Source organism: Falco biarmicus, chromosome 8, assembly GCF_023638135.1.
Source record: "Falco biarmicus isolate bFalBia1 chromosome 8, bFalBia1.pri, whole genome shotgun sequence".
Lineage (NCBI taxonomy): Eukaryota > Metazoa > Chordata > Aves > Falconiformes > Falconidae > Falco > Falco biarmicus.
The window spans coordinates 14713210-14739300 of NC_079295.1; the positions used below are offsets into that span (position 1 = coordinate 14713210).

Genomic DNA, 26091 nt, shown 5'->3' on the forward strand with positions numbered 1-26091 from the left:
TAATTTGGACTCTGAATACCATATTCTTTCCAGCTACATCTACGTAATTGTGCAGCTTGTAGTGACAGAGGAGTGAATTTGACCCTGGGTATTTGATGCTTTGGTTATTTTGAAAAAGCAGACTTTTGTAATTGGAAATAGTCTGTGGGTTTTGTTATCATTTTCAGTGGAGTTTTTGTACCCTTATGTCACTTGTATGCAATAATCTTAACCTGTAGTTAAAAATTCCATTTCATCGCACAAGGAGTATAATTTGGTTATAATCCTCTTATGCCTGTATTATCTCAACAATGCTATCTAGTATAAGTAGTAATTAAAAAAATTATAGGTACCTTTGTGTATTTTCCATCTCTGATCTCTGCAAATGGGTTTTTAAGAGATCTGTATGGCCCCTCCATAGCAATGTGGAAAGGGTTACGCTAACTTAAGTTACCTGTTTCTATTTTTGGAGTGTATAAGGTATGTTGCCAACAGACAGATAGTCTTCACTTGTTTCAAGAACATGTTCTGCTGTGATTTGACTTGCATTTCCATTTTTTTGGATGTCCTTGCTCCATAGCTGTAGGACTGTTCTGTTGTGGAGTGAAACAGGCTTCTACAGTTGTTTTTACCTACCTATGGCAGTTCTTAAGACACTGCAGTCTCATGCAAAAATCTTTCACGTCTGGTACTTGCTTTTCACATGTATGTGGAATACATGAGCATAACTTTAAAGCTCAACCTTTGTTTAATGTTACTTCTATTTGAAGTTCACAGTATTTTCATTTTGGAAAAAAATTCATAAATGGGGCTGAATTTTCTGGATAATTGGAGAATCGGCTAACGTGACAATGTACCCTATGTACCCAATGAACAGAATTGCTTTTGAGAGTAGAGTACCTCCTACAAGAGTATGCTGAGAGATTGGCTTCTTTGGCCTAGTAGAATGAAGGTAGAAGTGCATACGGCTGTCATGGAAGAGAGGGGGAGGTTATAGGCTAAAGGACAGTGCTGGCAACAAGTAAAAATGAGTGTAAACTTGTGATGGTTATTTTCCAGCAGAGAGGAACAGATTCCCATAGTTTTGTCCTAAAGTAGAGTTAGACTAACTTAGCAGATTTACATTGCAGGGTTAGAGATAAACGCAGAAGGCATTCCAGTGCTGTCCACAATTTCCACCTGTGTCTTTCATAAATCATGTCTCAGAGTTGGCTGAATTATATGCTGAAATGGCAAAACTTCAAGGCAAGATTTAAATGTGTTCCATGCTTCCTTCCCAGGTTACAGGTACTTGATCATTAATGCCACTTTGGAAATAATACATTTTACTCTTTGCATAGAGTTTTTAAGTAAGATGGGCTCATCTTTTGCAGAGATTCAGGCCACAGTCAGGCAAACATGCAAAGGAGGCAAAAGTTTGGAAAAGGGCATCCCCCTGCGATCATGAACAGCTCCAAGATAAGCAGTATTAGGAATGCTGCCCTGGCAGCTTGCTTTCACGAGGCTTGCTGTATGGGCGGTGGCGGGGGCAGAACTTTTTGGGTTGTGAAAGTTTCTGGAGAACACGATTGAGAATACTTGGTATATCCAACATATGAGAAAGAAATGGACAGAGTTTGTTATCTACAGCATGAAGGTAGTGGCTTCCTTCTGTGTGGAGACAGCCTGCCCTAAGGACGTGTATCTTGTAGAATACATAAACAAGCAGTTTAAACTATCTTGCTGTTTGCTGCATGGTGCGAGTCACTAAGGCATTACTGAGTAGCTGAAATACTTCAAGCTTAAACCTCAACCTGTCTCTAGTGGTGTGTTCAGCCATACATACCTGCCATTGCCAAAATTTTATTGCTCAATGTCATTTTGAAACTATTGTATTTTATTTCTAGGCCAAAACCATTGCACGAGATTCCAGCCTTCTACTGCCCTGACAAGAACAAAGTGAATTTCATTCCTAAAAGTGGCTCTGCTTTCTGTCTTGTCAGCATCCTCAAGCCGCTTCTCCCCACACAGGATCTCACACTTAAGGGCACTGCACACAGCCTGTCTGTCTCTTCTGGCGTGACGCCCAGTTTGTTACAGCCCATTACTATGGCATCATTGTCTGCAAACACAGATCAGGACAGGATCTCTCGTGGAACAAGTACAATAATACCACAGACCTCTATACTCCAGCAATCAGGACATATTGAGGAAGCTGAAGGATAGATTTAGCTTGTCTTGACGTTTTTCTGGGCAACTACTGGGAAGAAATTGGAACCAGTTGACTGGACCTTTCTGATCATGCTATTTGCATTGTTTTAACAATTTATGGCACTGTCATAATTGAACTGTTTGTATATTTGACAGTTTGGTAGCACATTGAGAAGTTCAGGAGGATGCAGCAGCTGATACTATGTTGCACTTTCTGCTTATGAAGACTCCGGGTGTGTTTCTCTCCGACTTTTTTTTTTTTTTTTAAACACTGGTGAAAACAAAAGCTGTCGTAATCCTTTGCCATTTAAAGGACCAGTTGTTGTGATGCTGTGTGTCCTTTGACTTTTTCCCATTAAAACAATAATCTCAAGACCAACCAGCTGATCCCATTACCATTGTAATCTACAAAGGGAGAGGCAATAAGATGGTTTTGCAAGATGTCTTTTGTATGAAAATGTGTATTTTGTAACAAAAACTTGCCTTTTCTGGTGCATAGCAGATGGTGTTTAGAAGACACTTTCTCCCGCCCCCCCCCCCCCCCCCTTTTTTTTTTTTTTGTAGGGAAGGTTCTTTTTTTACTTGGCTGTTTTACAGCTACTGGGACCAAAGGATTGCTGAAGTATTTCAGCAGTCTCAAATTATGTGACCTTGCTGAACAGCCTCAGCCCTAAACAAAATAAGACAAGTTAATATGTTTGAAACTTTCAAAACAGAAGAGTATTCAAAAAACAGTGTTAGTATATGGTGTACTTTTTTTTTTTTATATTGGAAGCTTGTGCTTCGGGTAAGTCACATTTTTAAAACTACTTCCTTCACAGAATCCCAGCAATGTTGGTTTATTGAGTGGAAAGTTGCATTTTAAAGCAGTTGCCCCAGTATTATTCTATTTGTCCATCGGATTTTTGTGCAGGGGTGGGGAAAAAACACGTTACCCGTTTACTCTGTATTCTTTGTTTCAGAAAATATGCCACTTGCCTCTTATAGGGTTGCTTGGCTGCTTAATGGAGTTAGTCAGCCTGAATCATTAATCACTCTTGGCACAAATTTGCTCTGATGTGACTCATCACTGTATTATAGACTTTGGCCACGTAATACTGAAATACCTGTGCATGGTTTCCTCCCTTTTGTCATAGTGGTGTTTTGTGTGTCCGTTGAAGGTGATTGTTTGTCAGGCATGGTATCTGTTACACAGAAGTTTACAGCAGCAGATACATTCTCCCTTTTTGACTAGCAATGTAGGCTGATGTGTAAAACAGAGGATCTTTTTTGATACCTGCTCTGTCCTGATATGCAACAGTTCATGGTTCCTTTGAAATTACAATAAAAGATGAAAATGAGGGGGAAGGGCAATTGCAAGCAGAAACTGTTCAGGAACCTCAGTGAGGTTTCTTGTGTGTTCCTGGAGTGCACTAATTGGGTTTGAGTAAATACAATATAGATATGCAAAAAACTGTAGTGACCTGCAATACCAGTGTTGTATCAACTTATACAACAAGCTGACCTTGTACCTCTTACTGAGTTAAATTCAGTAATGTCAAAGTAACTGAAAACCATGGACAGTCTCTGGGTCTGAATATTGGGTTGTTAACACATGAGCAGTTCTTGCTGGCTTGCATATACGTCGTTTCCATGGAGCAGTTGCATACTCAGGTCCCCTCATAACTGCACCTATTCAAAGATGATACTGCAAATATAACAACTTTGTTCAGTGCTTAATATGCTAAATTTGGTTGCAGACATTTCACTTGGGAGAAAAAAACCAACCCTGCATACCTGTGCAAATAATAGTCATGGTTTTGGTGCACATTTACTGTTCCTTTAAATCCTACATAAATAACTATGATAGCAATGTACTTTGCTCAACAAGTAAGTGTAAATCACACTAGCATGTGCCATTCCTGTGTTCATAGGATAACAAACCCTTTTTAAAACATTATGCAAAAAATTCAGCAAATGAAAAATGTACCAGGAAGTATTAAAATATTAGACCTGTTAAATTAGCAAACAAGCAGAACTTGGTTTGCTATCTTTCTTTCCATCAAAATAGACAGGATTGTGCAGATGGGACTGAAGAACTCTGTTCTGAAGTAACAGCTCTGATTTATGCTGAAGAAGTTGTTGAGGGACAGGGTTTTGAAATAATGTGGCTTTGTGCATCAAATTTATAGAATTTGGCCAGTTGATAATTCTTTTCTAGGTTTGTGTATGTTAATTAGTTTCTTCTGAAACAGTTACAGTGCAATTTGAAGTCTAAAAATTACTGCTTTAGATAGGTTTTCAGGTGAGGGAAGTGCTTGTAAGTCTGTTTTCTATTTCTGTAACAGTAGCATGTAAAGATCTTCTCCATCAATGCCAAACTGCCTAGTGCTTTATCAGGAGATCTTAACTGAATGGTTAAGAACCAAAGGGCTAAAGTTAACAAATAGCCTTTATTACAGCCTTGAGACTTAACTGACTTCACCAAAACTGCATTCTGATGTTTTTCATCACAGTGACTCTCCCGAATAGCAGTGGGCTTTCTTACCCTGGGACTTTTTGCACCTGTTGTTGTAGTACTTGAGCATCTCTTTGGTAGTTTACATTGTATGTTATTGGACAGTGTACTGTACAAATTAGTGAGCTGCTCTGATAAAAACCAAATGTATATTTGTGAGGTTTTTGCTTTTTATAAAAACAAACTGCATTCAGGACAATATTCAGTCTTTTTTATATGCAGGACAACTCTACTATTGCTGTGGCAGCTTTCCTTTATTACAAATCCATGCTAAAGACTCAGAATTAAGAAAATATGACAGCTCTTGTTCAGAGACAAGCTTTTACACGTGTGCATACAAAAATTAGCCTTAAAATTTTAATGTGCTGTCTTGTGCCATAGCAGAGCTGTTATATATTTAAATCAGTTTCAAAATAGCTTTGAGAGTACATGAACCTTTTTAAAAATTCTTTTATGTATGGAGTGGGGTATTCTGTTTTTCTGGGAGTTGACCCATGCATTACTCAAGCACAGTTTTACTGAAAGACTTCATGTTCTTTTGGCATACTTTAAATCCTAACTATGCATAGACCTAGTCAGTTCCTTGATTGCCTACTTTGTAGCTGAAGAAAATGAAAGGTCTGTTTTTATGCACAACTTGACACACTTGATATTCTAGTTTTCTTGGTATTTTACACTTTTAGCCACACTTAAAAGTCTGGTAGCAGTGTTCAGTAATACTGACAGTTGATTATGAGATATAGTAAATGGTGTTCCTCCAGTTAAAAATTCTACATAAGTCACAAGGATGGAGGTGGTTGTTCTTGTGATGAAGGTCTGTGGTGGCAGCTATGACTGTTGGAATTCTTGTTTTTTAAAAACTGAAGGCGCAAGGGAAGAGGACTTCTTTGTTAATGTTTGACCTGCTTCAACTGTTCTTTCCTTGTTTGGTGCTGTAATCCTGTAGCAACAAATTTAAGTACTTGGAAAAGTAGCAGATAATGCTTGAGTACATATGTCTTGGAAAGAAATTCTTGATTGCACACATATAACCCAAATGAGGAAAAAAGGGAGTGAAAATTAAATATTGTATACTGTGGAAGTAAATGATTACTGTGTTTGATTCACGTAAAGCAATAGCAGCTTTTAAAAAGTATGTTTGGTCTCAGGGCTATTTTTTTTGGTTGGTTGTAAAATAAAATTTACTGGAATTCAGAATCTGAGATTGCTTTGGAAAACACTGAAGCTGAGCCTTTTGGGAAGAAAAAAAAAAAGTCATATCCATTAACCCTTCTTCTGCCTCAGGCCTAACTCCCTGTTGCATAGAATTCAGTGATACAGCAATAATCCATTGCTGAAGTATTATCTGTTCTCTCCTGGCCTACTCTGAAATGCTAGCTGTCTTCATAGTAACTCACTGTCCATGTTTCCTTGCTGAATGTTTTCTTGCTGAGTACCTGACAGCTTCCCTTTGAAACTGAAAGGGCAAAGGAAAATCCACAGAAAGTCACCAGAGACTTGTAGTTACAAAGATCAGTGCTGCAGGGTGACTGCTTGGATATCTTGATTTCCATTTGACTCATCATGCACAGGCATGCGTATAGTCTGCATAGGTCTGCTGCTTTTATCTTTATGGTCTGAGGCAGGACTGGTATTTGTAAGAATCTTTTTTTTGTTTGTTTGTTTTCTTTATGGACAGATTTGCAGATCTGTTCTCATCTGGAACTGATGCACACTTACACGTATCTCAAGAGCAAAGCTCGTGTGTCACTCTTGTTCTCATGAAACGAATATAAGCTGCAAAAAAGACCCTTGACATAAAAACATCCAAACACTTGAAAATGTCAGGACTATGTTTTCTCCGTGTAATTCCATTGTTTAAGTGTGTGCCCTTCATCAAATGTCATAGCCTAGAGATGTCGTTATGGCTTAGACCCAAACCAGGTTGGCATGTATTAAAAGAAAAATGTTTGCTCTTAGAAAAGGTAACAGAAGGTACGCCCTTGCTAACCTAGGGAGGTGAAAAGCACTGTGGAAAAATTGGTTACATGGTGATCAAAGAGTTCTTCTGAAATTGTTTTTCTAAAGCTTGTGAGATGTACCTGTGTGTTTTCTTGACAAGAGTTTGCGTTCAGCTCTGAAAATGGTTTCTGCTTTTATTTGGTTTATATAAAGAATGACCTAGATGCATTGTTTCGAAACTGTTACTTTGCGTGTCAAGTGGGGAGAGAATGTTAATTATTCACAAGTGTTTTGTGAAATTCCAGTCCTGTACCCCAACTGAACTGCAACGGTCCCTTTCTGAATACTCCAAATGTAAATGAAGTCCTGTTACTGCTTGCTTGATTTCATTGCATGGTATCAGTAAATACTTAAGGTATGGTCTTTGTTTAGTAGTTCTTCATTGGGATTTGTATTTGACTGCAGAGACTTCTGTAGTATTGACGACAGGTCTTATCTGAATTGCAGAAGAGGACTTGGCCTGGTAACACTGCAAGTTAACATTTCTTACACAAATTCCTTTTGAAACAATTATCTTCGGAAAATACAGCTAAAAAAAATAAATCAAAAACCTTTCTGGACACCTCATCCACCCTAATTGTCAATGTACTGATAGATAAAGAAGAATATTGCTTGGATTTATTCTAAATTATTTCATTTATTGAAATATGCAGCTTTTGAAGGTAGCAGCAAAGGGGTGTCCAAAACGGCCATGAGATTTGCCTTTGTATGAAGTCAGCTGATACGTTTTTCTGTGTTACGCTACGATAACTTGTGGAGGTGTTCTTGCATATGTGGTACTGATAGGTTACTCGTTGCACGTAAGGTGATTTTTATTAGCAAGAAGAAGGGATATTCTGCAAAAAGGGCCTATTCTGAGGTGATGTACACTGGTGTACAACTGGAGCAGCTCAACTAATTTCAGTGGAATTCTTGATTTACACTAGTCTCTTTGCTATGTGTAGTTATGCCAGTACTATTTTGCACAATATTATTTTGGATTTTGAGTTCTGATTTGTGAACTGTTTCTACTGAAAACAGTGAAGACTTTACAAACTGCAATAGTGGAATGTTTTTGGGATATTTTTTTTTTTCCCCCTGAAATAAAAAGTCATCACTTTGAGCTACGGGCTAGTCTTGGATTTATTTTTAGTAACGAGGTGTTTTGTGTGCTCTGACAGCTTAAAGATTTGCCTGAGGATTTACCCTGAGGGTAGTCGGCATTTTTACTTCAAATATAATATGCACTTTTAACCTTTATCCCTATCCTTATTCCTCCAGTGCGTCCTCTGAGAGTAGTCCTGAGAATCTGCCTTTCCCCATCTTCATCTGCAGTAGGTTTGATCAGTTCCTGAGCACTTTACAATTCTGCTGTTAGAGGAAGATGCCACAAGCCCTGGATTTTGGGAACAGAGAGATTCAGCATGTGTTCTCCTGGGAATGAAGGTATGGGAACAGGACTGAGAAAAATGACCTGGATTCCTGCTGGTAGGTTCATAACACTGTTCAGTAGAACGCAGCTGCCGAAGCCTACCTGGGAAGGTACTTAAACTGTTCATTGAAATAGTCTCATATTCTGCATGTTTCTGTTCGCTCAAAACAAGCCTCTTCATGAGCAGAATTCGGGTCCCGGGCTCCTTTATGTTAGAAATAATGAGCTAGTTATGTATTTTGGGGTTTCTTGTATTAAATTTGTCTAATTTATCTGAAAGGCTTGGAGCAGTTCCTCTTCTGGAAAATGATTGTCGGCTATATTTCTTTCCAGAATGAAGAGAGAGGTAGAAGATTTCCCTGAATTTTGAGGAATTGCAGGATTTCCTGTGTATACTCCTCAAAGCAAGGCTGGCTTGTGCTTTTCCATCGGTGGAAAGGGTTGGGCCAATAAATGCAACAGCAGCAGGAAGTTTCACAGCCAGAGTCCATGGGTAAATTCGTGCCCAACTCAGACTACTTGGCTGAAATGTAAAAGAGGAATTCACAGCTGCTGAAGCCTGGAACCAACACAAGAGTCTTTTCTGTATTTGATATTTTCTCACATTTTGTTCTTTTTCAGCTGTTCAGTTGTCTGTGGATATTTGTCTGTGTCCAGGTGAGCAAGACTGATTCTTTACTAAACAGGCTGTTGACCACATTCTCTGCTAAACCATTTTTTCACCACTAATTACAAACCTGGTATTTAGGGTTTCAGGTATGTAAGGATGACTTTACTGTAAATACATCTGGTGTTTAAATTCTTTTTGCATCTTGTACTACATACAGGGAAATGGCAAGACACGTTAAGAAGCTTACAAAGATAATCTACGAAGACAAGGAGAACTGTAAGAGTAACTGTGTGGTGAGCGGTGACAGTCTTCCAGTTCTTGATTCACTGTTCTCGTTGTGAGCAGTTATGTTCCTCAGTTAGATAGCTGCTCATTTTGTTTCCTTGGATTGTTGGAGAGTGATCCAGGCAGGAGACTGGTTAGGAGAATTTCTCAGGTATCTCTCTTTTTTTTTTTTTGAGAGGTCTAACTGCATACAAAATTGGTATAGAAATTGTATGCCAAGGCTGCATGTGTTTTATCCTACCCCCTTGTCCTCTTGGTGCTCTGGTCAGCATTTGGAAGTTGTGTAAGATGATTGTTCCACCCAGACTTTGAAACTTTTCAGATACTACTATCCTAAAATATTCCTCCTGTATACAGCATTTACAGAAGCGCTGTTCAGCTGCCAGACATGTACTGCAAGCAAAGTAGAACACTTGGTTAAATCCTGCGCTTAGGAGCAGGGGTACCGAACTGCTGTGGTGAGGCTGTTGATGAAGACGCTGTTTGTTACATGGTAGATTGTGGCTGCCTTTCCTAACTGTAGATGTGTAGCTGACCAGTGTAAGCAGTGTTTCACTGTAAACACTTAATTTCCTTGTTGATGAAGATGGCTGCTGGGGAGGTTTCCCTGTTCCCTAGCAGTGGGTGCTCCACTACACGTTTGTGAACAGTGAGCACTGCTAGAATTTATCAGGCTGTGTGGGTCAGATAGGCAGGAGTTGAGAATTGTTTTGTTTGCACTCCATCTTTCAGAACCTCTGAAGTTAATTACGAGTTAGAGCAGAACTTGACCTATGATGTTGGTACTGGGCAAATAACAAAAAGGCTACGTCCTGGCCTAGCCTAGATCTTTTGCATGGCTTTTGCAAATCCAAGATTTTAATCGTGACTTAAAAATATTATTCTGTATACAGAATTCATATAAGCACTGCTCAGCTGCAAGACATATTCAGGTGCTGTGTAGGGTAGATGAAGAGCTGCAGCACAATTTGGTGTACAATTTGCAGGTACAATTACCTGTAATTGCTGCAGTGAATGCAGTTAACGTCAGCTGGGAAACTACAAACAAAGCTGAACAGGCAGATAATTATGAGTGAGTTCTCTCTTGAGATGAGGTTTTTGTTTCCATTTTCTTTTTAAATAGAGCAGTTTGTTCTTTTTTAAAAAAAAAAAACAACCACAAAACACACACACACACACAACCCCCCCCCCCCAAAACAAACAACAAACTCTAGAGCATTCTCAACCTTCTGTGAGTTGTAGATACTTAATCCCTTGTTAAGAGGTTGCTTAACAGCATGTTCCTGTGCTGTGTGTGGAACAATTCCTTTTCCTCACACAAAGAATGAACTTTTCCTAATGACTTTTGAAGGAATTTGTAAGCCATGTCTTCAGCCCATAAAGTTGACCTTCAGGTTTCTGGGAGATGTTTGCTAAGTCTGAACAAATTTCTTCAAATAAAACTGCAAGGGGATGTCCTTGCCCCAGGAGTAGGATGGATGGCAGCATCTCCTGCAGGTGTGTAGCAGCTGCCGTCCCAAATCACTAATATCCATCCACACCAGGAGCTAAATACAGGGAAAGCGGCAGGTCACTTAGTTCAGGAGTCACAATACAGGGTGATTCTGATCTTAAACTGCAACCTCTGGACAGCATCAAACAGCTATTCAAAAACCATAGTTTCACAAACATGTCTTCAGCTGCATTGCTTGTTTGAAGCAGTATCACCTGCCTGCCTGTTCTTCTCTTCCACAGCATCTTCAGTTATGCCATACCTCTCTTTTTAGAGCCACAGCCCCAGTTAAAGTCCCCTTTACAACCCAGTGCTGTTCAGTCAGAGCTGATGGGATCTGAAATGGAAGAGCAACTAGCATAAACTAAAAGAAAAGTTCAGACTGCGTCCTGCAGTGTAATTCTCTATGGCCGAAGGCTTACTGGAACCCACAGAGGGTTGATGCTATTTTTTATGCTGCAAGAAGTTAATTAGAAGTTAAGGCAGAGCTTGACCAATGTCATCTTGTACTAGGCAAATTCATAAAAGAGCTACATCCTGACCTAATCTGAATATTTTTTGTGTGTATTTCTTTGGCAATATCAAGATTTTAATGGTGGGATTCCCAAGTGCCCTCATCTTGGCACACTGGACCTATATTTCTAACTGTGGTAGAAACTGTGTAGAACCTATACTCAGTCTCACTACTGTTGCCGATAGAGGTCCTGTGAAATTGCAGATAGTCAGCAGAACAGTTCTAAAGCTTTCAAAGTGCAGGTAAAAACGAAGTCATGGCTTCTTCAGAGTTGGGAAGTGATAGCATCATCCTATCTACCTTTGTCCTAAATACGGTTTTGCTGTCTCAGAGGTGTGAGTCCGAAGCATGTGATTTCCTTGAAGATAGAACAATTTTTAAAAGTCCATTGTATGCCCTGGAGTGTTTTCCTGGAACTAGTATTTGCCTGCTAACCCCAGGGATTTTATTTTTAGAAGGCCATGGGATAAAAGTAATTAGCTAGATCTAGTCCCATCCCGTCGTCCTTTTTTTTTTTTTTTTTTTTTTTTCTCTTCTCCTCTCTGTGATGCATCAGAAAACAAATCTTTTCTGCATTGAACTTCACCAACTTAATAGGCTTTCAAACAGCTACCAAATGTCCCAAACCCAGGGTGTTAGAAACTGATTTTTCTTTTAAAGCTCATTGTAGGATCCTTCAGTGTTGTTCTCCTTGGAACTTAAATGTCCACCACCATGCCAGATGATGGGTGTATGTTTGGAGCAGGATTTTAAGCATTCCTTGTAATGGTAAAATGAAATCAGTCTGTTTTGAAGACAACTGCAACGAAATACCATTAATACTTGCTCGTTGGGTAACTCTGTAAACGTTAAGCAGTTCATCTGCTGAATATCTGGTGGCATCTGGATTCAAAAGGAGATCCAGGTCTGCGAAAAGACTGAACCACATTGATGCAGCTTCAGTCACAGCCGCAGTCATACTCTGAACAGCTAGAAAAAAAAAAGATCCAAGTAATGTTTTTTTTAAAACTAGTAAGATTTTTTCTTAAAAAAAAAAATTTAAATTTACCTCAGGATGTTTCCATAGGCAAACAAATAACAACTGAAGCTTTTTCTTGTCTCTCAGCGAACCAGAAACGCTGGCCTGACTTGCATTGATTGGTACGTGCAATGAAGTGGGAGACTGTTGCGTTCAACCAGTGAAACAGTTCAAAGTATGTTACAGATCAGCTGGAATTGAGGACTTAGTGAAGTAGAAACTGTTGGTGTTTCTTACCGAAAAATATTTTGTAATCCAAGATAGAACACAGTCTGCTTAAACCTTTTCTCCGTCCCTCAGCATGAGTTCCATAACGTGAGACTGAGTACAGCCAGTGTCAAATACTGTGTTTATGTTCCTTTTTTCTTTTCGTACTGGCACGTTTTCTGGCGCTAGTGGAACTTAGAGTATGCAAAGTATAGAACAAATTCTCTCCCTGTGCCAAGAGCGTAGTGCTGCTGTCTTAACATTGTGTCATCTAGCGCTTTCACTTGGAAGTGTAAAACGTGGTTGACCTCTGAAAGAGAGAAAAAATGGATTTGTGGTAACTTCTCAAGTATAGTGGGAGCCTAAAAGGACTGTAGGACTAGAGGTCACATGCTGGGTGGTTTGTTTTTTCTCCGTTGGAAATTCAGATGATATCACTTCTGCTGATTAACTTTTTGAGAAATAATGATTTGGAGATCAACTACTGTGAAATAGTTACTAGATCCAGTACAAGACACAGGCTATGTGGTGGTGACTCATTTGCTATAAATTGGTACTTATTCCAGTTGTTTGGATTTTGTTTTTCCTTTGAGCAGCTTAAGGAAATAATGCCCAAGTAGACAGTATTAACTGCATCAGGTATTACCCTTTTCTGATTTTTGTGTAGTGCTGGACGCTACATATTTCATGCTTAAAAACATGCTTTATGATATGTACAGTTATTGTAGGAATTGGAGATTCTTGCTTTTGGCTGAAGTACCGATACAGATTTAAGGAACGCTAGATCTATATTTGTCACGTGCAAGACAGTCTCACCTAAATCTTAAAATCTGGGGTTTTTTTAGTAGATTTACTGGAAAATGTGCAAGAACTCAGTTTATTCTATGCAATCCAAGCCTATTTCTGACTCTATTTTCTTTTATAGTAGCCTAAAAAAAGCAAACCGGTTGAGTATTTTAAAACGTATGTTTGAAGAATGTGAATTCAAATTACAAAATTCTGAACCCAACAGATTTTTGAGAAGTGTTTCAGAAGATGCAGCCCTCTTCCTGGAGAAGAGGGTGGTCCACACACAGTTGCTTCCTGCCTGCGTTAGTCAGTAGTGGAATCAAAAGATGCCGAGGGTGCAGAGAGGTCCGTGCTTCTGTTCCTTGCGATGCCTGTGTCTCAGGTTATATGGTGGCTGAGTAGCTTCCCCATCTAGCAGCTGTATTTATCTCTGAATATTTTGACGTTGTTCTCAACATGCGCTTATGGTCTGAATGGTGCAAGCATTTCTGTGCCATATTGTGATTGCTTGGTAATCTAGACTTGCCCCTAATAACATTACAGTCATTTTAAACTGAATTATTTTGCTAGGAGAGCATTGCTGCTGTTTACAATGGAAGTAAGACCTAGTCTTTCCTACTGAAAATATTATGGACCTATGATTTTTTGCAGATTGCTTAATTTTGACATTTTCAGCGCTGTGAAGATAAGAAGCTGGAGGAACTGGCTGTGCTTTCTGATCAGGTAATTGACTCCTGAGATGGCTGCCTACCTTGAAGACTTAAAAATGTATTTTCACTTTGCTGGATGATCTCTCCAATACTGAAAGCAAAGGATCAAGATTCCTGGAGTATTATTAGGATATATTGAGTAATTGGCTCCTTGTCCTGTTCTTTCCATTTTCTAGTTGCTAATACATTACAGAATTTTACTTCTCTTCTGTTAGTTCTCTAGTTGTCTGCTCTCCTGCAAAACTTAAATGTGTAAAGTAGGACAGTGGGATGTAATGTCTTCATGTGTAAACTTACTCAGATAACCGTAGTATAACCTACTTTCAGGAAGAAAAATTAATTTCTATAAGTAACAAAGTCTTCATTTGGTTGGTACTGGATTTCAGGTGGCATTTCTTAAATGAGTGCATGTTCTCATTTGGAAGTCCAGGACCTTTAGAAACTTTTTCATGCTTTGGAGTAACAAATTCTCCAAGTGGTGTAGAACTGGTTGTTGGCCACTGTACAGAGGACAGAGCAAAGTTTTTGCTCTCTGTAGCTGTATTGGAACATTTTAAGCCATAATTGGCTTGATTCATCCTAATGTGGGGTGTGTAAGGCATTGGCCAGCTGTTCTCCTCTTTTGCAGAAGACTGTCACACGTGTGCCTCCGACTGGGAAGCATTTGAAAATGTATCCTAGCATCTCAGGTTGTGCAACTGATGGTCTGGCGGGCTGAAACACTCCCTCTTCCCCTTGCAGCACATTGTGTGGAAATACTAATGATGTTAACATGTTTCAGTACACAGCATTTGGGTTTTTTGAACCATCTGAGCTACAGCTGAGGAATAATGATTTATATGATACTTATTGTTGCTGTCTAAGCTTATGGTATTAAGGCTGATGGCATGGAAAAGCTGCTCCATCTGCTTTCTCTTCTGAAGAATATTACTAAGAAATGTCAAAGAGTAATTTCAAGCACAGGTGTTAAAGGCATTTTTGTTGAATTTTCTTTTTTCTGGGCTTAAAAGCTGAGAATCATCAGGGTTGCTTATCTGCGCATTGTTTCTTCATTGAACTTCTGTCTTCTGAACTTCTGGAGTAACTCCAGAAATAAAAATAGGCCTGAGCTGAAAAAACACTGCCAGAAGAGCTGAAAATTAAAGCCAGCAGGCCAGAAGAAATTCCCAAACAAATGTGTATGCATGGGGGTGATCAGTCCCATCATTATTTGTTAAAGAATTAATTATATAAAAGTTAGATGACAAAGTATTTGCAGTAGTATTGTTTAAAGGTTACATTATCCTTGCAATAATTGGGTGTTACATTTTGGAAAGTTCCTTTAAAAAGGATAAGGAGAGATTTGACTTTGAGTCTCCATTGTTTGTAATATCCTCTTTCAGCATGAAAACATTTTCCGTTCCCATCAGTTTTGTCTTTTTATTTGGCAAACATGAATATTTTTCCTGAACTTCAAGTAGAATGAAAAATTGTTATTTTTGTTGGCTTGCAGACATTGTAGCTTCCCCTCCAGTAAAACTGGCAGATTTATTTTTAGAGATGTTGTACCAGTACCTTTATTTAGTTGTTTAGTGAAAACTAATTAAACAAGCCTACAGAAAAGGTTTAGTTTAGGGCTTGCTTGCAAGATTTGAGCTGTACGTGACAGAGAATGTAGTTCTCTGTATCTGCGAATATGCAGTAAGTTTTACTCAATGGTTACGCAGCTATCTGCTTAGTGCTCTTGGCTGTCTCCACCTCCCTCTACTCTAGCTCCAAAGGGACTACTTCTGACATTCCAAACTGCTGAGCAGCTTTCCGACAGCTGCCATTGAAATCAGAATGAAAACAAAACTCTTTTCTTTGCCTTCTTCCCAAGTGTGGGTCAGGTGAAGCCAGAACTGGTTTCCTGCATGTGCCAGCTGTGCACTGCTGCTCCGTCGCTGGTGTTGGTGGTCACCTCTGGTGTGCAGCAGTCCCCTTACGGAGATAGCCAACGACTGAGAGCTGGAGTTGCACTTTGAGAATGAACAATACCATAGGCTTTGCAGTTCTAAGACTTGGGGATGTGAGCCTCTCTGCATGGAGGGAACTGCTTGGCATGTCTGGTGAGATGATCTGGGATACTTAGTGATTTACCACATCACTGTGGTGTTGGACCTTAACCTGTAGTATTCGCACATCTAGAAAAACTATCTTAGGTGTCTTTCAGATGTTTAATAAGTTTTAACTTACCCGTTGCTGGTAATTAAGTTAACCAGGTGAAAGATTAAGCACCCTTTGTGTTTTCTGAAAATTTTTTTAAAGAAAATACATTATAATAAAGCTGCTGGTCCTTTACCTTTTTTGATATTTCCATCCACTTGGTCTGCATTACAATAGATACAACAGTCTGGGCACACGTACAAAGATCTCGCTTGATAGCTTCTCTGTGCTCTGCCTGCTTCAGCAGCTTGGCCCGCAGTAGCCTGCAGGACTTCAGCACTATAGAGGACCTGCTGCTGCCCTTCCTGCTCTGCCTTGCTGGTGTGAAACTGGCTGGCTCCATGGAGCAGCTCTTTGCTCTGCACCAAAAAGTTGTAACTGACCCATGTGGACGTGTAGCTGATCACACGTGATAGCATTTCTTCCTCTGCTAATCTGCTGTGCTGCGTGAGGATGAAATTCGCTCTGAGAGCAAGTTCCTTCCTGTGTGGCTGCGTGGGTCCTGGCACGAGGGGACAAAGAGGGTTTAGGTCACTGGGGATGTGCACGATTGGGATGGATCGATACTGTCCAGTGTGCGTTGTCTGTTAAGGTGACTGTTAATTGCTGTGCTAGCGTGTCAAGTTTCTTGAAAGAAAATTGCTATGCATTCATGTGTCCTACCTGTCCCACTTTCTGTTGTGACAGAAGTTTCTTTGAGGAGGTTAAGCTGAATGAAATAAGAATTAATTGATCAGAGAGTGGTCGTGATGCAGGTTGCACTGAAATTTTAGTTGCTCTACAGAGAAGGAGAGCCTGCCTCTCCCTTGCGCTGCTTTTGTATTTGGCCAACACCAGCTACTTCAGTGGAAATACCTCTGACTTTGTATTGACGTCAGGGAAAGGAGGTTATTGCTATAGAGGTATGTAACTTTTTTAAAATTTGGTAGATACAAATTAATGAACAGTCATCATTTACACATGGACATAATACTAACAGGAATGTGGAAATTGAAAACTGATGTAATGTGAAAGAAGACGACAGCTATACTATTATAACTAAGGTGAAAAAGAAGAAAAATTAAAGACTGCAAGTTGAAGGAAAATACTAGAAATCAGCAAATAGTCCTTTTTTTTTTTTTAAAAAAAAAAAAAGAATTCTGGGAAGCAGCTATTTCTTTCCTAATAAAACATGCACAGAATGTTTGATTCTTCTGGACACCAGCTTATTTTTTGTGTTTACTTATTGATATTTCTGGAAATGTCATTTTTCTTCTTTCCACATTCTTCAGTGGGGCTGTTTTAAGGAAGACTTCTGTAACTGCTAGGAGAAATATCTTTCTTAAGAAAGAACACATTGACCTATTGTTTCATCTCTCCAATTTACTGATTTTTGAAGTGCAAGATGTGTAATGATGATGTTCTCTCAATCCGCTTGTAACAATGGTTCAGTAATGTGTTTAGAAACTGTTACTGAAATTCTGGTTATACTTCATAACACCAGAACTGTTTATATTTCCTCAGGAAGGTGATGATATGTCAAAATTTTGGTCACGCTTAAGAAGATTCCATTTCTAAGTTTCAGTGCTGTATAGACATTTATTAATTTCATAATTTTTTTTAATTCTATAAAAATAATCTTTTATAGACGGGATTTTAATATGCAATAAGGCCAAAGATTTAAAAGGGGGAAAAAGTGGTGGTGATGGGAGGATAAATATTTCATGCTTCAGTATAGATTGGCAAATGAGCACGAGGAATGACCTTGAACATGCTGAACACATTTTAACTGCTTAATTCTGGATTAAATGCTCTTTCTCCTGTTCTGAAACTTTGCATCTATAAGAAAGCCATTGTCTTAGTATGAAAGACATTTATGTCCTATGCAACAGAATGATGTGGATGGAAGTTCACAGGCTGTTCAAGGACTTTGGACGTGAGCTGAGCCATTTTGCAGAAACAAAGGTTAACAAGGGAGGCAAAGAAGTCACTGAGCAAATTTAAAGCTGGCTGCTAATTGCTGTGTTGTTGAACAGTCTGATTCTACAGTATGTGGATCTCTAACAATCGGCTTCCTGTTTGATTCACTTTAAAAAAAAAAACCAAAACAACACACACACAAAAAAAAAAACCAAACCAAAACTTGAAATACCTCAAGCTTGAAAAGCACAATCCAATCTTACAGCCATTGCTTTGTAAAACTTTGTATATTCTAAAATTGGAAGACTCACTACTGAACATGCAGTTCTCATGTCCAGGTAATAGCGCCTGTGATTTTTTTATAGAAGGATAATTGGAAGACTCAAGGATGAATGAGCATGGAATATTTTACTTTCTTGGCAAAAGAGAAGGAATTAGGGCTCAGCCTTTCCTTAGTGTACTTTACAGAAGGCTCTGCAGAATTCTTCACACCTTCTTTTTTTAAGTTGAAATGAAATTCTTAAATACTTGGTTTTGCTCTACAGACCATAGAGTGGTCATTCCAGAAGACAAGACAAAGGCGGCAGGTCCCTAACTACCATGGTAGACTGGGGACGGCAGGTGAGCCAGAGTGATCTGGTGCTACAGCGGCTGCCTGATAGGCTGCCAGGGAATGGGACAACAGGTTACAGTGATTGTTTTAAAGCAGGCTCACCTTCTGGTAGATGCCCCTTCAGCTTCTCAAACTCAGACTTGGTAGCCCTTACTTCCATCTGTATCTAAACCCACGAACATAGGAAGATGCAACCGTAAAAGTTCTGCCTTTGACTATTACATGGTATACTACCTGCAACAGCTTCTGACTAGAGAATCTATAAATTCAAACCCTCTTAGGAATCTGTGGAACTGGCACATACTCTGTTACAAGGGGTTTTTCTTACATGCTTATATAGTAAAATGATTGTGTCTATCCTAAAGAAACTGACCATCTATTGGAGAAAAGTGTAGAAACAACGAATAGTAATTATAACCTCGTCATTTCCTGAAAGTGAAAACGTACTGAAGATATGCAGGTAATGTACAGTTACCTAGTAGTAGATGTGTTATGTTGACTTTCAGTCATTTTATTTTACAGAACTTTTGTGCACTTTGCATGTAACTACAACGTCATCCTGGAGGCGAGTGTTTGGGGCAGAAAAGAGAGTTGAATTTTCCTTCACCTTCTTGTTTGCTCAGAAAAAGCACTGAAAAGTAGCTACTGGAGAGACAGAGACGGAGAGACTTCTAGAAGGCGAGTATCTACATGAGTAGGAAAGTTGTTGCACGGCTCCTTATGGTGACTTGTTTGTGGTGATAAGCACATTCTTCTGACAGTAGATATTTGTTCTCCAGGTGTGGAGGGGGTGTGTTTGGTTTGGTTTTGTTTGCTGAACCCACTCATGAGATACAATTGATATCAGTGGCTAAAAAATGTACGGAGATGACATGGCTTTGCCTCCACTTAAATCATGGTGAACTTGTTGGCAACCAGCACTTTCTGTAATGTAGACAGTACTTGTATGGATGAGTGAACGTTCACTTTTTGGAGTTCCCTGTTTTGCTTGCAGTTGTGAGGATACAGCTCCTGGATTCACCTTTCATCTGCAGTGATGCTCCTCTGTATTCCATGGAGGCTGGTCGTTCCTGAATGTTGGTAGTTCCTGCCCAAGGTGAGACAAGGGCCAATCTGAAGGTAAAGGAAGAAAGAATGGTAAAATAAAAGAGCCCAAGTGAGCAGAATGTTTTGGGGAAACATGGAAGAAGTGGGCTGAGTTTAACTACAGCAGAGTTAAAATAAAGACTTCAGCCTTCATGTTTTATCAGCATTCACACACAGGCTGGTCCTCATTGCCTTCTTAGCACATGGCAAGAACGATAATAAATGCTGAGCTAAAAGATGGTACGTGAAGTTGATTTTCTTCATTCTGTGCCCCAAAGTGTAAAAGTACTAGACATGCACGTTCCATAAATGCAACCCTGTATTTACAGCAGTAACAGGAACCTCTTTGCACGCTTGTGGCCAAAAATGCATCCAAACGCTGCGAATGCCCAACTTAGGTGATGCTTTTTTTAACTTTTATTTTCTAATTGGAATTCCTGGCACTCTGCATATAAATAGAATTCAAGTGTCATACGGTAATGGCGAGTCTTACACTTTCACCAACTCCCAGTAGACAAGTGGGTGAAGGATCTGGCTTTGATAGCAAGGTGTGTGTGTGTATCTACCCAGCAGCAGTATTGAACTCACCTTCAATCTGTTGACTGAAAATGTCCAGCAATAGCTTGACTGTGTGACAGCAGCTATTGCTTATTGGTGCCTGGGCACTTCAGCAGTAAGATCCCTCCTGCAGAACTGCATAGGGCTCTGCCAAGTGTTAGCGTATCAGGCTGAAATTTTGGATTTGGTGTATCTCTGTGGGTGAGCTTATGTTACATTTGGTCTGAGGTGGCTGTGCAGCCCCATCTGAACAGCAGAAGGATGTATGGGGAAGAAATAGAACGGGCACGCAGTTTGAACTGTCTCAAATGATGGGGAAGAGAGGGGTGTGTGGAGCTCCCTTTTATCACCAGATCACCAACATGCACTAGCTTGTACTTTATATACCTCAGAGTTGAGGAAAGTGGTTTTCTCTTCAGGTACAAAATGGCTTTTACTTTTGACATGTCCCTCCAAATACCTTTGTACTGTATATATGCATATACTTGTCATATATGTACATATATGTTATCTGAATTGTACCTTCAACTGACAATAGCAGTGCATTGAACTGAGTGAACACGGTCTATTAAAAAAAAGTTGAAAACCTTCACTGGGCAGAAGAAGGGAAAATCCTGGACAACTATCCTTTTTCCAGTGTCACTTGCATTCTGCTCTGCCTGAAACATTAATAAGAGCCCTAGCTTCTTTTCTTCCTCAGATATGGCTATGAAAAGTAGTAATTGAAAAAATAAAACATGTGGCAATTCCAATGTATTGACTATTTTTATCATGAGTACTCTGGGGGTGAAGGAACAAACGCATTGTTCAGACTGGTAAAATGCATAAAAAGACCTTCAGGTTGTGACAACATTTGCAGCTAGATGTGGCGTACGTGGGGCTGGGGGAGGAATTAATTAAAAAATGACTCACTAATGTCCATGTCAGCCATCATGTGGAACAATGGCAAAATGGTGGGTGTTGGGAAGAAAAAAATGGCTAAGGGATATATAGGCATGCTGCAAAGGAAGATTAATATTTTACCGTACTATTAAATCTGGTATTTTTTGCTGGTTTTCTACTTAAATTGAGCTCTGGGGCTTAAGGCGGCACTCCTAGCAATGTGACATTTCAGGTAATTTTAAAAAGGGAAATTTTTCTGTTCTTTTTTTTGAGACTCACGAAAGTCTAGAAAAAATTATCTGTGATATTTACGTATTTTTACATATATATATATATAAAAAATTCCCTAAATAACAAGGCAAAAAGTTTAAATGAGGGAGCATGTGCATATGTTTTTATGTATATATTCATGAACTTTTTGAAAGAATTCTCAGTGTGTAATACTTTTGAAATGCTCATTACAAACAGCAGACAGCACTTCGAAAGGCTACCTAGTTGTAATGTAGTTCTAAGTATTAATTTCCAAACAATTTCCTATAAATATTCCTAACATCTGTAAAATACAGCTTTTTACTCTGTCCAAGGTGTTTGTGGGTTTTGTTTGGTGTGTGTGTTTTTTTGTTTATTTAAGGATTAAGCAGTAAAGGTGTAAGGGAGGGGGAACATTTCCATAAACTTCTTCCACCTTAGTAATCCTGATGTGTGTAGTATGCTGTGATTTATAATGAGTAGCATGCTTGCAATTACATACTATTATGCCAGCATTTAAATTTTTAATTGGAAAGATATAAAATCCTTTTTAATCCATAAAATTTTTTAGTATAAGGTACCATTGAAGTTTTCAAGGATTATAAAGTTTTTCATTAAATCTTCACTAATAGGCCCTGTAAAGTTAAGTAGGTTGAATATTTAACAAAGGAATTTGTTTTCTTCTCTTTGTGAAAATGCAGCATTAATGTATTTTTTTCATAAAATCTTAGACCCAGTTTCTCAGAGGTCAATGTGCAGCAGTGATTGTCTCCAGAGACTGTAGATGTTTTAATGTATTGTGATGGTATAGACTATATAAATAGAGAAATTATTTATCTCTAATGTTACATATTCATTATTTATTTAAATAGTAAGAGCAACAAAAGGAAGAGCAGCCTCAAACCAGAATAAACTTCTCACTACATATGGTACTAAAAGTCCCTGTCAGTATTCCTCAGTATTCCACTGCTCAGTGGCAGAGATCTGTGCAGGCCATGTGAATGAAACAAAAAAACATTCAGAAGGAAATGTTGATTCATTTTTTTGTGAACAGAGTAAGTTATACTATAACATTAAATTATGTAAGCATATAAAAAAATTGTGAGTTTTAAATGATAAAATTTAATTTGTAACAGCATTCTTTTTTCTCAGAGCAGTCAAGCTTTCCAGCAAGAAAAAGAAAACAAGCTGCAAGTCAAGTTGAACAGAATTCTTTTTCAGGGGTCATGGAGGTATTTCTGGTGAGAGGGTCTTGTGTCAGTATGGTGTTTCCCCGTGTCAGTATGGTGTTTCATGGGGTGGCAGTGCAGCAGAATCACGTCCAAGGACTAAGCCAGATTTCTACTTGATACAAACAGATGACGTCTCTGTTTGAAACAAGAGTCGAACTTGATTGCTGACAAGTGCTGAGTGTAAACATTTTGTAAACAATTCATGAAATACGATCAAGACAAAAGTTACACCCATAAAACAGCAATGGTTCATGCTGTTTGGGCCTTTCATTGAAGGTAATGAGGACCGCAGGCACGGAGGGAGGATTAGCTTCTGGAGAATGGGTACTGGCTTAATTTACAGGGGTGCAGATACCAGACTGTGCCCGTAGACCATGGGTGATGCCTCTTCACGGAGCCCTGCTGTTTAGCGCAGGCGAGCTGTTAGCAACCAGCGCTGGTGCTTATCAGTTGAGCATCACCTGTGCTTCCTTCCACTGACTCCCTGTCCTTCAGGTGCTTGGTAGTTCTTCTGAAGGTGGGAAAAAAACTAATAGCAGAGACACTGGCAGAATAAATGTCAGTGATCAAAGGTGTGACAAAGGCTGATACTGCCTGCTGTAATGGCCCTAATGTTGTAATATAGTTGGTAATGTATGTGGGAGGAGAAATGCAGTGGCGATGCATTAGGCACCTGGAGTGCCTGCTCTCTCAGGACATGCTGGCCTAAAGGTCAAACCCAATATATTTAAATGGAGGGAGACTTTTGCCTCACTGATCTTGAAACACCTGTGAGGAATAAGAAACTAGTAAGATACTTCAGTTCTAAAACATGGAGTGGGTGGCAAAATAAGGAGAATAAACAACAAGAAAAGACTACTGCAGAGGGAAATTAAAAAGCTTATGTTTCCCTGTAAATTTCTACAGTAGCAGCCCCGCAAACTGCTGTGTCAAAATTATAAAAAATAATTGTAGAAGGCCAGTAGGAAATGGTGAAAGCAATACTTGAGCCAGCTAAACAAAATTACTAGCTTCAAATGTGTCTGTCAAGGTATGAGAGATACAGTTCAGACATCCCAAAACTGAAAATATTTTTCAGTTGCTGCATTATACTGCAGCAAGCTGAGAAAAGATTAGAAATAGTGATTTCATTAATAAAAACAGAATTTTCTGGTACATAGTCTAATATTATCATCATCATTACAGTAGAATTATCATTATTCTATGATCTGGTCAGATAAAATTTTGTATCTCGTAATCCTCTGTTTACATCTAGCAGGCAATACTATAGATACTGCAGAGATTCAGAATGGTGTGTGGTGGGATGGTGCCTGGGTTGCAAACTGCTCTTCTGGCAAAAATGATGGCTTTTTAACAGGACGCTCTGGACTCGCGCATTCAAATTGCAGCAGCCTAGAGAATGGTAAAACTGAAATAGGAAAACAGTACTCTCTTCATCTTCTCATCTTTGGTGAGTTCATGCTGGATTCTGTGGTGCCAGTATCTCAGGCAGCATTTTTCATACTAAACATCTGTTGTTTTGATTCCTTTGTTTAAATAGATTGGATTAGAAGTGGAGAAAAACCATCATCTCCTCCCCCACGCCATTCTGCTCCAAGGCTTAGTTACTATGAAGACAAATCTTATTTATTTCCTTCCAGAAAGAGCTTCACTGACATGCAGTATTAGATTTTTTGGAAACTGGTTCTGACTCAATTTTCAGCTATGTCAATATACAAGATCTAATTATTGTAAATTACATTCAGATAAGACTGCGTGTAAGCTCCTCTGTAAATCTATATAAAGTCCATTGATTCTGATAGGCTTCACTGTCTTAACTGACATGCTCTGGAATTACAGCAGGGTGACTGAAACCAAAATCTGCTTAGAACTGTGCTGTTGAGATCTAGGAAGCATTTTGTTTAGTGTTTTAACTGCAGGTGATAACTATTGGCCGTAGTGCAGTTTTCTGAGAAGCAACAGAGACTGTCCATTGAGGGTCTTTATATGGCCTTAAACCTAAAGGCAAAACCTTATTATGAATTAATTTATTATTCTTTTAAATGCTGTGGATATATCAAAAGGACCACTTGCATGTTGATGCAAGACAGAAGAAAGTTCTTTTGTGTAACACAGAGAATATACTTGATCCCTGTTCCAAGTAATAAAAACCTACTGCCAGCAAATTCCAACATTTCATCCTGTGCATGAAGTCCACCAAAATAATGATCTCCTAATCCAAGAGTTGTGCTGAAAGTTAAGGTCTCATTTGAAATTGAGAGTGGAAGAGTCAAACATCACTGTGATCTTAGCAGCACGCAGATGGATTCTGGGCCCTGATGGAACAGAGTGTAATTCTGTCAGATTTGGACTTTATAATTATTTTTTTTTTTTAGGGACAAAAAGAGTTCCCAAACTTGCATGAACCTTCCAAGATTCAGGCTAAAGTTGATGCAGAACGTGAGAGATTGAAATTTGTGCATTTTCAATTAGAAAGCAAATTACTGTATTTACTTTAACAGGGGACATTAGAGATGTTTGCTGTGAGTCCAAACCACGTTGTAGTATGATCAGCTCTTCCCACGAATGCACACACACGCCACACCTTCCAGACTCTGGTTCAAAGTACATGTTTTCAGCAGATGCCTCTGGGTGTCCACATTCGGTCAGCCACATACCTTCAGGCTTAGAATCACACAAGTGAGGGGTTTATGTCCCCCCAGTAGCCTTCAGTGCTGCAAGTACTTTAAAAAAGGAAAGTGTAGTTTGCCTGTTCTTGTCACCCTCCCGATCTCCAGACAAGCCCTGTGTGACAGAGTGTTCCCGATCTGGCCGGCAGACTCCATGGTAGCGCTTGGGTTAGTGCAGGAAACTCAGAAGTGCTGAGCGGTTCCACCAGACTTCCAGTGCACGCAGGGGTGTGTGCACAGACGTGGCAGTGACACCATTTAGAGAAAAATTTAAGAAAGTTCTCTTTGCTCAATAGGTTCAGAAAACTAATGCAATTCTAACACTAGATACCTTTTTCTTGGGCTTCTCAAATGATACAGGTGGCTGAGACTGCCCTTTTGAAAGTAACCGGTGCTTGTTAGTGGCAGGAAAAATGATGCCATTTTCATGTGTTCTTATTCTGCGTATCAATTCATACTGACACTGTTCACAATCCTCAGGTTTAACTCTGATTTGGCACCCAGCTCTGCATCAGATGTCGCCAGGTATTCATCTTCATTCTTTGGTGGGCTTGTTTCAGTTTCCAGTATTTCTTCTGCATTTTTTCAACCACTGGCCAATCCTTTGACCTGTCTTGGGTGCAGAAATCCATGAGATAGCTCTGTGTGTGTGCATGTGTGACAGGCTCAAATGTTTTTCAGCTGGGACAGACGTAGAGTTAAAGGAGAGCAACTAAGTCAGTGAGCATTTCCTGAGTGTTCTTCCAAGTGATCTCAGCTACGGTTCACATGCAGTTTACAGCAGCTGTGGTCTGACCGAAGATCCCTCCTCTAAATTTATAGACCATAGACAATAGAAAGCATGATGAGAGGGACCCTTTTGGAGGAGCGATCTAGATTATTGGGATGGTTTGCTATAACTGGTATATCATATTTCCCCATGCAGCTTTTTGTGAATTCTGGTTTGCGTTCAGAGGTTGCAAACATTTAAAGAAAGGTCTTTGCTGGAATTATAAGCTGAAAGTCTCAGTAGCAAT

General features: G+C 39.3%; 1 protein-coding gene across 7 annotated transcripts in view; it reads left to right on the forward strand.

The window, feature by feature from the left end:
* FAM117B (family with sequence similarity 117 member B) overlaps positions 1 to 24798 on the forward strand; it is a 45567-nt gene extending 20769 nt beyond the window's left edge. The window contains exons 8-11 of one of the 7 annotated variants that reach the window (XR_008823587.1): positions 7928 to 13716; positions 14332 to 14893; positions 15562 to 16789; positions 18922 to 24798. Coding sequence is in view for 2 of the 7 variants with exons in the window: in XM_056349652.1 (XP_056205627.1) it covers positions 1866 to 2184 (319 nt within the window). In the remaining 5 variants the exon portion in view is untranslated. Of the gene's footprint in view, positions 1 to 1865; positions 7774 to 7927; positions 13717 to 14331; positions 16790 to 18921 lie in introns of those variants that run through there. The other 6 variants (XR_008823585.1, XR_008823584.1, XR_008823583.1 and 3 more) reach the window with 6 other exon arrangements.
* Positions 24799 to 26091: the final 1293 nt, after the last annotated feature.